The sequence below is a fragment of the Serinus canaria genome, chromosome Z, assembly GCF_022539315.1.
Source record: "Serinus canaria isolate serCan28SL12 chromosome Z, serCan2020, whole genome shotgun sequence".
Lineage (NCBI taxonomy): Eukaryota > Metazoa > Chordata > Aves > Passeriformes > Fringillidae > Serinus > Serinus canaria.
Window position 1 is genome coordinate 8,164,855 of NC_066343.1, and position 13,883 is coordinate 8,178,737.

Here is a 13,883-nt window from a genome sequence, read left to right on the forward strand (position 1 = left end):
CCTCCAGCAGATTTCACAATGCTTTTACCATCATTATTAAGGCACATTTTTACTTCTTGATAATGAACTACTAACCCTGTATCACACTTTTGCACCTCTAAAATAATAGCAGTCTTCACTCTAAACATCAGGTGTGCATGAAGGAAAGAAAAGTTCTGTTTCAATATATATTCCTCAAAGGTATCTATTGGGAGCTTTTTTTGCCTCTAAATATCACAGTATTGTTTCAACTGGACACAAAAAATATGTCTCAGATGCCCATCAAAAATGCTCCATAAAAGGCAGATCAAATTCAGCTTGAGACAGAGGAAAAGCACTCCTTCCTTGGCTCCTGCCAGCACTACAGTCAGAAAGCAGAGTTAAACTTTAGTCTTAAGCACAGCAAAAGTAAAAATTAAAAAGAAGTGGAACTTGGAAAGAGGTCGCGACTTTGTTCTGATGGGGGATGAGTACCCAGAATCCAGCCAAGACCTGGAACAGAAAGGTAGCCTTTCCTTCTTTTGTGGGCCAAATGTTCAGTCTATGACCACATTCCACCTCACCTATCCAGACTGGTTAAATATTCTACCTGGATGTGCACACCTCACCACATACTCTTCAGACTGAACTCTCAGATTTTCTTGTGTACCCCTCGGACTCCTAATTTCCAAAGCCATAAAAAGAAATAGGCCACATGTCAAGATGTTTACACAACCCAAATGTCCTCTCTTATGCTTACACTCTCCCAGCCATTACCAGAGGAACACAGCCCTTAAAATCTTCATCAGAGAAGTTCAGTCAGGTCAAGAATCCCAGGCAAGGAGTTTGAAGGCTGGTATCTTTTTCTGGTCACTAGAAAGCAATAGAAGATGAAATGGCCTCAAATTGCAGCAAGGGGGAAGCTTAGATTGGACATCAGGGAAATTGTCTGCACTGAAAAGGCTGTCAGGCACTGGAACAGGCTGTCCACTGCAGTGATGTCCCTGGAGGGATTTAAATGGCATGTAGACATTTGGAGACATTGCTAATCATAGACGTGGCAGTGCTGGATTAGTGGTTGGACTCGATGATCTTGGAGACCTTTCCCAACCTGAATGATTCTCTGACTGAAAAAAGGAAAAGGATACAAAGATTCAAAACCACCCCCCCAAAAAATGAAACAATGGAAAGCAAAACCTCCATATTTTCCTTCCATGTTTTGTGGTATCTCTAAAATGTTCCCTTAAAATCATGTACGAAAAGCAAAATAAATTATGAGAAAGCTTCCTTACCCACCTACTCTATTTTCATGCGCAGGCTGGTACAGGCAGACCCCCAGAAGGTACCAGTGGTCCTAGTAACATGGACTGCAGGCTGTCCCACAGCCACCCTGGGCCCAACCCCACCAAAGAAGCAATGACACACAGCTCTACCCAGAAGCATGGAAGCACAGAGCCAACCACAGAAACACAGGGCAGCTGAGATTAGAAAGAAATTCTGGAGTTCACCCAGCCCTGCTAACTTGGCTATGCAAAAAAGTAGGTGTTGAGTCCAAATTCAATACCTTAACTCTAGCCTGTGGAGTCAGGGGGTTTCCCCTCCAGCCACAGTCTGGTTTCTGGAGCTGCTCAGATGAATCCTCCATCCACAGGCTGAGAATGATCTGTTACCACTCTTCTGGAAGTGATCTGCATCCTACTGCTCCTTGTTTTCTTGTTAAAAAACCAAGAGGTCCTTTTGGATTGCATTGAGCTAAATGCTGAAATACATTAGTCTTTAATCCCAGCAAGAGCTCAGCCTGGGATTTTAGAGTAGTGACTTCTTTCCTCCTATTGAAGGCATCAGAATTCATGCAGTCCCACCATCTCACGCGTAGCTTCAGAAGGACAAATAATACCTTCCATTTAACAAAACCCAGCAAAACAGTGGCTCATAAATTGCACTTACATCATGATGGCACAAACAAAGTAGCATGAAGACTCAGGGAGCAGATGAGACTGAGCTCTCTTAAGGCAAAACACGTTGAGATGCAAACTGAGCACTGCAATTCACCACAGAACAGTAGAAAGAAATGTCTTTTGGCCTGCATTTGTCCCATTTTAGCAACAGTGTTCCCTAATTACAAAAAGAGAACATTATTCCAGGAATATGGATTGCTAAACATATTCCTGTTACCTGCATTAGCCACAGATCTGTGCCACATATGAATAACTAACTACCTGTCACAATGTCCTACACCTAAGATGTTGGATACACCTACAGCAATGAAAAGGTCAGGCTGCTCTTCCAGGGGAGGAGGACTCTGCTCTATGTTCAGTTCAGCTTCACATCTGGGATCACCTATGTCTAGTGGCAGAGTCCAGCAATGCAAGCCACAGCAGGTAACTAAGACGACAGCCATTGGGAATGTCTCTCCTTCTCCATCTCTCCAAATAATAAATTGCCACTGATCCTGCTCTTGTTCTCTTTTTTTTTTGCCTTTTTGATGTGCATACAAAATGGGCAGCAAAGTCCATGGATTTGGCTCTCCAGAGCCATTGCCTACAAGGCTGACCACAAAAAGAAGCAAGGAACGTAACACTCCAAGCTGTGGCTGCAGGTTTGAATGCAGAGGATAAGACATAACTTGTCCATACTTGGCAGAGTCCTGGTCTCTCCCTGCCTGTGAGGAAGAGCAGGTGAGCCAAAGTTGATAGAGATGTACCAACATGGAAGAAGACTAGGCTCCTCTACTCCACCATTTGCTAGACAAAAAGCCCTCTGACGAAACTGTGCCCTGTGACACTTCTTTTAATGGGGTGATTCAGAGTTCCCATCACACCCCAGTCCAGTAAATGATGCTTCTCTGCCCCTGGGTGAGGTGAGCCTGGCCAGCAGCCACTCCTGCCTCTGTAAGAACATACTGACTCGGCGGCTGGACACAGCTGCTGGACACATACACACTGGCTGCTGCAGGTTCATCAATCCACCCCCAGTGCGGCACTGGAGAGCCATAAAAGATTTCAGTTTAACGTGGCTTTATCCTCTCAATGTGACACCAACCATGCTGAAATCGGCAAGTCAAAGCAGGGAAAATGCATCTGCAGGTAATTAGTAACAATCACAGGCTGCTTGGAAACTGCTGACAACAGCAGCAATGTGCTGGACCTATGTCATTGGCTTGTAAATGGAGAGAGCCCTTACAGGCTGGGGCAGCATGAAGTGACTGAAGGGGTTTTTTTAAACTTACTATTTAATGTGGCATAAAAACAATGCAAAGAAAGCAAACGGTTCTCTAATCAGAGATTTCGCTGGTGATCCACAGCACAACAGGGGCGGTGGATGAAGCAGTACTGAGAGCTGTGATTACATTTCTCCTAAGCAGCAAGTACTAGCATGAGTGTCAATGTTTAGGCAATCCTTCAATTTTCAAGATCTATCCATATGTTTGGATCTGCCAGCTGGCTAAGAGAGAAATATATCTTCTACGAACAACTGCACAGAGGATCTTTGCCATCTTAAATCTCAACAATGCTTTGCCACCCACACCACAACGTAGGTGCAATGAAGAGCAATGAAAAACTGCATTCATAGTTCTGTTCTCAGTCATATTTCCAATAAATTATTTAATAATCTTACACCATTATTTTATAATCTTGACAACATGAAAGAGACTAAGTTCTCTTCACATATGAAGCCCAGACTACTTCAGAACTTCTCATAAAAAAGATTAAGCTTGAGCAGCAGATACAGCTATAGAAAGACACAAGTGTTCCTGGCTCAAACTCATGGTTTTCATATTTCAAGTTATTTACCCACTTTTCAGCCTTACCAATAGCCCCATTCTGTGTTGAAACATCACACAGTTGTGTTCACAACTCTGCTCCACACACACAACCAGAAGAGTTCCTGGTAAAAGAGATGTTTTCCACCAATGCTGCTCTGGATACCATAACTCATTTGACAGTGTTTTAAGCAGCTCTTGGTCTCATTATACTGAAGCTGTTACAAAATTGTTTATAATCTGGAATGTCAACATAGAAGTGAGATCAACCTCAAGGCAATAACACCACCAAAGACAGACTTAGGACATTTGCTGGACTTTTATCCAATTAACCCTCATTTTTACAGGGGAAAACACACTACCTAGCATACTAAAATATGTTGCCCCCAAGGCTTTCAACTTCATTCTCTGAGTTTGTTCACATACATCACAGGACAGCCTGTATGAAACAAGGAAAGGTGTAAACACTCAAAAAAAGGTGAATAAATTAAAAGCAATGCAACTTCCTGAATCTCAAGAGAAGACCAGAGGTAACGCTGGCCATTCCTCCTGCAGTGAGGAGCAGTTCACATTGAAAATGCCATCACGGATCTGTGAGGCTTAGGCTCTTCTGAACTGAGCGGGGCAAGGACCAGGAGGTGGTTCTGGCAGGATTTCTCTAACGAATAAGGGCTTATCACTGAAGTGGGGCTGATAAAAAGCTGACCTTTCTCCAGAGACTGTAACCTTACTGATAGCCTGTCATCCCCTGACCATCCCAGCCACAGAACCCTAAACCACAGCTTTGGTCAGGCCACAGACCACAAAAAAAGCTCTGAGAAGGCAGAATAGGTGGTGTGCTTGCAGACATTTGTGGGACCTAGCACTCATAACCACTGTTGTGCACCATTTCTCAGCTCCTGATTTTCAGAGATACCTACCACAGATTAAGCTCCTATGGCAATATGCACCTTATGCTTACAAGGGAAATAGGGTCAAAAAATGTGTCTCCTTTTCCAAATTCCCTGTCCCACCAAGGAAAGAGGATGGGTAAAGAGTTGTGACTGAAAAGATGACTTATATTAGGGGAGAAAATAGAGGAATCTGTGCAGAACTACAGTGGGAAATGCACTACCAAGTATACTGTAATGGACATGCCTTGCACATTACAAAGTACAGCTTGCTACTGAATCTCTCCTCCTCCTGACAACCTGCACAGCCCTTTCAGCTCCTCAGGAAGCCTCAGAGTAGGAACCATGACTTGGGCATACAATATGGGCCCAGATGGTGATGGGGATTTCTGGGTGCTTCCAGTGCATGACGAACACAAAACAATTCCTATGGCTATGAGAAAGAGAATATGAAAGTCTAGCAGGTAGACAATTACCTCCAAAAACATATCAAAGGGCATAGGTTTTAGAAGACTCTTGATATGCTTATGTAAATCTACATTTTATGAATGCTGTTGATAGAAAACTCTACGCTACTTTCAAATTAAAGATATAAATACCCAGTGTCTTGAAAAATGCATTCTGTTGTAGCTGTCACTCTGGCATATTTAAGACTAATGGCAGGGTTTTTTTCTAGAACCAGCTGTTCCTAATGCCTGCTCTATGCTCCATGTTTTTGAGGAGAACTAGCAAATTTAACATTGGGAACCTTTGCTCAAGTGTATAACATCACAGGGAGAACCTCTGTGAAATCCATATTGAACTCTGCAGTATCACCTCTGTAATAGGTTTTACTCTAACAAATGTGATCAATCAGCTCTCAACACTCTAAGGAAGTAGCAATGTGAGACATGTGAGAAGTGCTTAAACCAGGGTAAAGAAAGAAGTACCAGCCCAAACAGCTTTTGGCTGAACCTCATTTTGGCCCGGTGTAAATCCTGGATGAGCAGTCCCTTAGAAGATGACAAAGGCTATACTTAGGTCTCCCCAAAGCCTTCCTTTCTCCAGCCTGAAAAATTCCAGCTCTCTCAGCCTTTCCTCATAGCAGAGCCGTTCCAGCCTTCTGATCAGATAGGATGCCTCCTTTGGCCGGGCTCCAGCAGCTCCACATCCTTCCTGTGCTGGGCCTCAGGGCTGGAGGCAGCGCTGCAGGTGGGGTCTCACCTGAGCAGGGCAGAGGGGCAGAATGCCCCCTCCCTCCCCTGCTGCCCACGCTGGGGGCTCAGGCCAGCACAGGGGGGTTCCTGGCTCCCAGCACACATGGCCAGGGCAGGGACAGCTCTCACCCCCCAGCACCACCAGTCCTTCTCTAAGGGCTGCTCTCAGTCTGTTTGCCCTCCCTCTGATTGGCTACTCCAATCCTGGGAGTAGCCCCAACCTAAGTGCAGCATCAGCATCTGGCGTTTTTAAACTTCATGAGATTCCCATGGGCCACTTCTGGGCCTTTTCCAAGTCCCTCTTGGATAGCCCTATCTTTCAGGGGTTTAATGGCACTCTCAGCCTGGTGTCACCTGCAGATCTGCTGAGGGTGCCCATGATCCCTCTTTCTGTGTCACTGATGAAGATATTAGATAACATTGCTTCCAGCACAGACCACTTATGGACGTAGATATATCTGTATAAATGCTCCATCTCCTTACATCTTACATGCCACACACCTCCAGAAGTCCCTCTTTCTGTCCATCCATCCACGCCTAGACACCTTTCTTATCTATGAGTCCAACACTCAAACCACCCATTCAGAACCAGACAGATATTGAAAGAAGTCTCTCCCATCCTACTTCAAGGTAAACATGTATTTCTTTCACTCTCCAATCTCTTCTCAATCTTTCTAAACTTGTCAAGAAAAGCTGAAGACTGATCCTATACTGGGTTAAAACAACTTTGTAACAACACTTGATTTCAAAACTTCTCCTCTGCTAGATGAGATTTTAAGGCATTAAAGACATAGCAATACTTTATAAAAAACAGTATAATCTTCCACTGTAGCTACAAAAAAAAAAAAAGCATTATGTCCAGTCTTTGTCAAAACAGACAAAACCCAATGAAATTTGCAACAATTAGACATAGCAGTAACACACTGAGCTAACATTCCTACGAAACACAGAGCCTTAAATTTTAAAAGCCCATCTTTTTTCTGACTTGCACAACTAATTTGGGAAACAATTTAATAGTTAACTTACCATTTGGCCAATTTCCTTGCAAGCAATGGGATCAATCCCAAATAAATAGGTGACCAAAGCATTTATCAGACCCTAGCTGTTCCTCAACTCTTGCTCTACACCTGCTGAATAAATGCAGATGATTTGGCATTCCTTGAACAAACAACCTGTGGTTTTCATTTAAATGCAACTTTAGTGCACAGGTACAATTCAGAAATGGTAAAAAATTAGCTTCCAAAATTCAGACTAGTTTGAACTATCATAAAAACTCCATCCACTCAAACATACCAGGTGCATTTATGAAAAAATGGCTCCAAAGCCCAAAAGCAGAGGCAAGCATTCTGCTTTTCAGTGATGCAGGGGTATTCAAGATGTACTTTTGGGGTGGAGGGGCACATCCTTTCCTGAACAAGAGGGATGGAGGCTCCATCTGTCAGCTTACAAACATACACAAATGATTTACACAAGCCATTCAGCTCTCTTTCAACAAGAGCTCCTATGAAATCACATCCAAAAAGAGACTTTTTGAGCAAATTACTCCATATATGACACAAATCTTCCATAAAGGACCTCATCATGCAATATGAAGGTACAGACAATTCACACTACTTACCAGTGTTTGAAAATCATTTACCTGTGACAATAGGATAGGACTGAGGCCCAGGAACACTTGCTCCCAAATCTGCAGAAGTAGGGCTGGTTATATTGGCCTTCATGTCATCCAATCCACCAGCTAGTGAGGCCATGGCTGAGTATTCTGTTGCCTGGAAAAAGAAACAAAAGACATTTTAGTGGAAATAAATTTGCGAATAAAGAGCTTTTTTTTGCCTGTGCCAACAGAAAGTAGATGCAATACAGAACTCAGAAATCCTTTGTTCAGCTGGTGTTAAAGGCAATGCCCATTTACACTGGGCTTTTCAACATTCAAACTGTTCAGTAAGTGGGTCTGTGCTTATCACCAGTGTTCTCAGAGAACACCAAAATAGGTTTTCTTTATAAAACCAAAGCCAAACTCATTAATATGTAACAAGGCTTTCCTGAAAGAGGAAAATTTGTAGATTACCTGCCAAGTGCAAGCTACTTTCTTGTTAGGAAAATGTACATGCCTCTTAACCTCCACACTCTCCACATTTCAGTGTTGGCACTTGAGGGGACATGCACTAACAAGAAGGTGCGAACAGGTTTTCCGCTTCCCTTTTCCTGGGAATGTTGCATTTCTTCTTCATTTCACAGGAAAGAGAAGGTATGTATATACAAAGAGTTTGCTTAATGGATGCATTTGTAGATAACTGTTTCTAAATCTAAGTTATTAAAAAAAAAATCACCTGACTGTAGTAAGAACACTGTGCCATTTCCAAATAACTTCCTAATCTCATTACCTGAGAAAGGCTATGGTAAGCAAGCACAGATCTCAGAAATCAGAGTGTTTGTGTCCTATAACTCTAGGTCTCCAGTGCTACAGCATTCTATAGCCAATGAGTCCAATGCATGTATCTAAAGGATGTATATGGCACAAAGCTTATCTTCATTTTTCAATGGTTTCTTATTGTCAGGATCATTTCCACAAATCTGGGAGGTTTTCTTTCAAAGTTCTCTGTTCCCTGCTACCTGCCCTTTAAGTTTTGATCCCTTATTTGTGAGACAGCAGTCATGCCCATATCCACTGGAGATTGACTTCAAATAAAGAACTACAGTGGGAACAGGTAAACTGAAGAGCAGCCACTGTGATGACAATCTCTAATGAATTCCTGAAGATTAGGTCAATGCAGAAGCCATGCAGAGATGAAGAAATGCAGATGAACCCACAATCACATGGAGGTTTTTTGGAGCAACCAAAACAAAACTCAGAAACACACAAAATCACAGACAGGTTTGGATTGGAAGTTACCTTAAAAACCAACTTATTATATATGCCCCCTACCATGCACAGGGACACTTTCCACTAGACCAGGTTGCTCAAGGACCCATCCAACTAAGCCTTGAACAGCTCCAGAGATGTGACACCAAAATAAGTTACCTTTTTTTTTTAAGGAAACAAAAGCTGATCTGAATGAATACATCCTCCTCCTTCCTGCCAGTTTCTCTGAGAACCCAGCACATTATCTGGTGCTTGCCACTAATTCAGTACTTTAGCCAGGAAGACATGCTGGTGTCTCTGTAGCTCAGGTCTCAAACAGAAAGTAATTTACATGGATGATCCTGTATTAACAGTTCTGTGTAATAAACATGGTTTTTTCTAAAGACACCATTTGCATGAGGTAGGAGTACAGCTTGTCACCCTGAAGGATCCCCATACAAATCTCTTGCAGATGAGCATGCAAAATACATTTTATCAGGGACTAACTGCTGGCCACCCTTGTCCTGCTCCCAGCCCATGCACCAGAGTCCTCTGACTTGTCTCCTAGGATCCTACATAACCTTTGCATTAAAGTTGTACTGTTCCTCAGTTCTTTCAGCTCATGCCTCTTCCAACACCCTCTGTGCCCTCACTTTTGCCTCGCCATCATTCACCTAGGTGTTTTTGTCTACCACCACTGCTTCAAAGACAGCCTCTGATTTATCCCCCCCCTTCTGCTCCTGGGAGAGAACAGATCTGGGAATCTCCCTTCTCTGCAGAGGATTCTGATAATGGTCCCAGCCTTCCTCCTTCCTAGAAGAGTAATCAAAACTCCTTCTTCTCATTCAGCATGACACCACAATGCATTTCTCAGCCTTCCCGCACCATTCCATGTTTTCCGGAGACTCCAACCCCACCTCTCCCCTATGCAGGGTATATGCACATATGGAGGCACTGCCAGATTTTTTCTTTCCCCAAAACCCTAATCTAGCAAAACATCAGAGAAACAATAGCCCTGCAGAGACATCCCAAGCAGCTGAGGATGCACAAGCACAGATGGGCTGGAAGCACAGCAAAGGAGAAACCTGCCCTTGTGTGCTGCTGCTTGGAATTTCTGGTATCTCCAGAAGAGCACACACAAATCCCTGGGGATTCCTGAATTCACCCATGTTGCTCTATGAAAGCCATAACCACACCATATGAAGACTAGAAAATCTCTTTGGATCCTCCCATGAGGAAGATCCATCCCTCCCAACAGGCAGAGAGTGAATGTGGTTTCCCGATTACAAAGTGAGAGCTGCACACCTGTAGTTTGGGAGGAAGCATCTAGCTGGAATGGGACCCTTACCACGGCTGGGTCACATGAGGGGACTGAGGAAGGAGGTGCACTTCCCAAACTACAAACCCAACTGGAACCAGCCTAAGCCCTCAACTGCAATTCTCAGACACAGGAATGCATAACTCCAAGCATAATTCCATGCATAACTCCATAGCTTTCTTCCCTTCAGGAGTCCAAGGAACTGACCCTGGAAGAAACAGGACCAGAGTTAAGACTTTTAGCTGTAATGACCTGAAAGCACCATGCAAATGAGCTATGAGTAACCCTCTGAGCTTGGAGAAAGTGACCATTTCTAGTGTCAAGCAAGCAACAACCAGAGTGTAGCATAACCTGGCAAGGGTCACAGCAGAGGTAGCCTGTGCTCTTCCATGTCACTGCACCATATGAGTTGGCACAATATACAGTGGAGCAGTCCCAAACCATGGAACAACATCTGCAGGAGGGACTGGAAGCACTACAGTTGCTCAGCACAGTGTGGATGGAGAGCCCATAGACAAGCAGCACTGTGGCAGGAATGAACTGAAGACATGCAAAATGGAGATTTGGGGTTCTTCCCTGCTTTTGGTCCCAATAACTTCCTGCAGATGGGAGCTGCATGTCTTCTGCCATGGCCCAGCGACTTTTCCCAGAGGTAAGAGTAGTGGGATTTTAAGGGATTTTTCCGATTTTAAGGGATTTCCCAGCTACTTTGCTGTGCCCAGATCCCTTCTTGGAACCACTATCAGCTGAACACTAACAGCCACACAGAGCAAACACTGACCACTGCTTCCAGCATTGAGGCAGAAGTGCAGGCTGAGGGGCAGCCCTTCTGACTGCGGACTCCCCTCTCGTCATGCATTCTCAATGGAGGAGAACCCATCACATCACATCCACCTCTGCAGTTACAGTTTGCACTGCAAAGCAGCGGGGTCACGGCTAGCACTGGGCTGGCAGAGTGGCAGTGACCCACACTTGCCTGTGGGCAGAAAAGGAAACATAGTGCTGCCAACAGCCAGGCACTGCAGAGAGGTGATTGTCAGCAGAAGTATCTTCTGGCCCCCAAGGAGTGGGGCATCAGGAATGCAGAGCAGAGGAGCCTTCACCCTAAAACCACACTATGGGTACTGTCTGCAGCTCTCCTCACTCCCATGGAGGGGTCAGGAGACTCTAGAACCCCCTGAAAAAGCAAAAACCTCCCTTACACTGCGGGGTCACAGTGTTTGGTGTTGAACCACTCATGAGGGGTACAGTGGTGTCCCCTCTTCCCATTCCCCCCAGGCAGATTTCTTTCTTTTCAAGCACCTCATCCAGAGAGGAAAGGAAACCCCAGGGGAAGGCAGCACTCATGGAGCAGCCCCTCACCCCACGGCCTCACTGAGACCCCTCTGCTGAACCCTCCTGCCGACTCTTCCCAAGAGCTTCTCCGGCTGATTGGGGTGGGAGCAGCAGAAGGGGATCTCAGATTTGGCTCCTGCACTAGTGGTCTCTCACTGCTGCTGGTGAGAAACAGCCTGGAATGACCGTCATGGCCAGGGGTCCCTCCTTGTGCAGCCAGGAAGCCTGACCTTCTGCTTGGTAGGTGAAAAAGCAAGAGACATTCATTACCCTAGAAATTACCTGAAAAATGACTGCCTGCGGTTGTACCACGCACTGTCTCATCAGCATGGAGCACCACTGCCATAGCATGGAGGAGAGAAAACACAGACATGTGAAACGACGTATATATAAAAGAGAGACTGAGAAGGACAAACTGAAAGGAGGGGCAAGACCAGATCTTGTGTGTTCCCATGCCCTATCCCACTCTGCTCTGGCTCGACTCTGGCAGACAGAGTTGGGGCAGTGGCTGCAGTGGTGAGGAGAGGAGTAATCTCTGTGCGCCCATTAGCAGCAGCACAAGTCCTCTTGCAGCAGCAGGGTCTGCACAGTCCCTCCCCATTAGATATCTCTGCAAAGTGCAAACAGGAAGGTTTCTGCACTAAGTTTTGAATCTACCTCCACTGCAAAAGTTTTATTTCTAACTATTAATCCCTTGGAGTGGTGATTGGGATAGGCAAATGGTAAGAAAAAGGGTGCAGGAGGGTTTCATAACTGTTTTCAAACCTGCTGAACTACAGTTAAGCAGAGAGGCAGATCACAATCAGCTTCACCCTGCACTTTTTCTGGTGAAGATACCTGAATATAACACACCGAAAAGTCAACCTACCCTCTGTGCACAGAAATCGTCTCTTAGATATTTACCAGGGATTTTATCCTAAAGTGTCAGGAAAAGATGGGCACACAGCAGGGAACAAGGCCACTCCCTGAAACAGCCTGGTTTTTAGGTACCAGTGTGGGAATCTCAGGGAGCTATAAGGCTGGAATGAGCCCTGCAGCAGTGCTGTGACCCATAAGATGTGAGACAAATGTATCCCCCTTTTCGCCTCATCCCTTTTGTGGGGCAAAGACCTCACAATGCTGCTGAAGAGACTGCACCAAGCAAAGAGAGAGAAGAGCTGTCTGCTTCACAGGGCAAATGGCCATTAAAATGAGCCAGCTGGGGTCCACTGGGACTTGCACATGTTTCTTTTTCGCATCTGCTATATATTCCAAATCAGAACACCAGGCAGGCATGAAATAATACCTTCTGTGTTCTCCTGCCACTGGCACAGCTGCCCCCAGGCCCACAGTGCCGCTCAGGATGTAGCAGCAGCAGCTCAACAGGAGCTGAGACCATCAGTGCAAGGTGCCAGCTTTGGGCTTCAGGGCTTAGTCTGCCTCCTCACTGACCATGTGCTCTGCCTTCCTTCCTGACAGAGATGGTGCGTCAGGAGCCTTCACTGACAAATAAAACACTGAGGTCCCTGAAAGGCACACTGTTGTCCCCCAGATCACATCCACCACACCCCCTGGTCATCCCTGACAGCAGCAGCAAACCAGATCTCACAACAAATATCTCCAAGTTATCACATCTTAATATTTTTTAATTAATTAATAACTAGAGGAAAAAGTAGCAGACGCCAGGCAGGCTGTCCACAGAAACCCACACAGCAGCCTGACAAAGGGAAAAAAATTGTATTGTTAGATATGGTTTGAAGAATTTAATCCAAGCAGCTGTAATTAATCTCCCCAGGCTTTCAGAAACACAGCACTGCTTGCAGCTGCAGGCACCACTGCTGCTCCACCTGGAATTTCATGGGAATGGAAAATCCAGCCTAATGCTCTCCTACTCAGCCACCCAAGATATGGGTAGGAAAGGCTCCTGGAAACCTATACATCAAATTCTCACTACTGCTGCCTTCCAACCACCACCCCATTTAATAATTTACACGATATTCCCTGCACTGGGCACTGCTGACACCAAACCCAATCCTACTTTGGAACAAATGTTATTTACACGTTTAACTGGGACCGAACCCTAGTTTCTCTGTTTTCAGCCACATTGAGTTCACGGCTGTCTCACAAAACGTGGAAGTTTGGTTTCAGTGGTACAACCTTTTTCCCCAAGTTTCAACTGGGTATTTCTGTACCTCCCTTTCACAATACATATATTGTTTATAAAAAGTTAACAGCTGTGCTTCATTTTAGCCCAAATCCAATTACGATTGTACACCTCCCCAGACATTCCTTTGAAGGCAGTGAGAATTAGCTTGTGCACCCTGCCATGAACACATTTACCCTCATACTTCAAAATAACTGACCTGTTTTTGACCCAATCTTCACATTATCTGCATAAGGGAAATGATATACTACATTTTACATTTCCACAGTACAATTCATAAGTTGGTGCAGATATTCTCAGATTTTCCAAAGGGACACCCAAATCCAATCTAAATGCCAAGAATTTACCTGTTGTTTTTCTTTTATACATATAAATAGCTGCATTTCCATTTGCTCTTTGTTTCTCATTTTCATTTTGCTCTAATATCTGCATGTAAAT

The 13,883-nt window shown here is 44.7% G+C and overlaps 1 protein-coding gene across 1 annotated transcript in view; it reads right to left on the reverse strand.

The window, feature by feature from the left end:
• PAX5 (paired box 5) overlaps nucleotides 1-13,883 on the reverse strand; it is a 128,175-nt gene that overhangs the window by 55,965 nt on the left and 58,327 nt on the right. Inside the window, exon 6 of the mRNA XM_050987256.1 lies at nucleotides 7,447-7,576. Within this exon, the coding sequence (XP_050843213.1) occupies nucleotides 7,447-7,576 (130 nt within the window). The remainder of the gene's footprint in view (nucleotides 1-7,446; nucleotides 7,577-13,883) is intronic.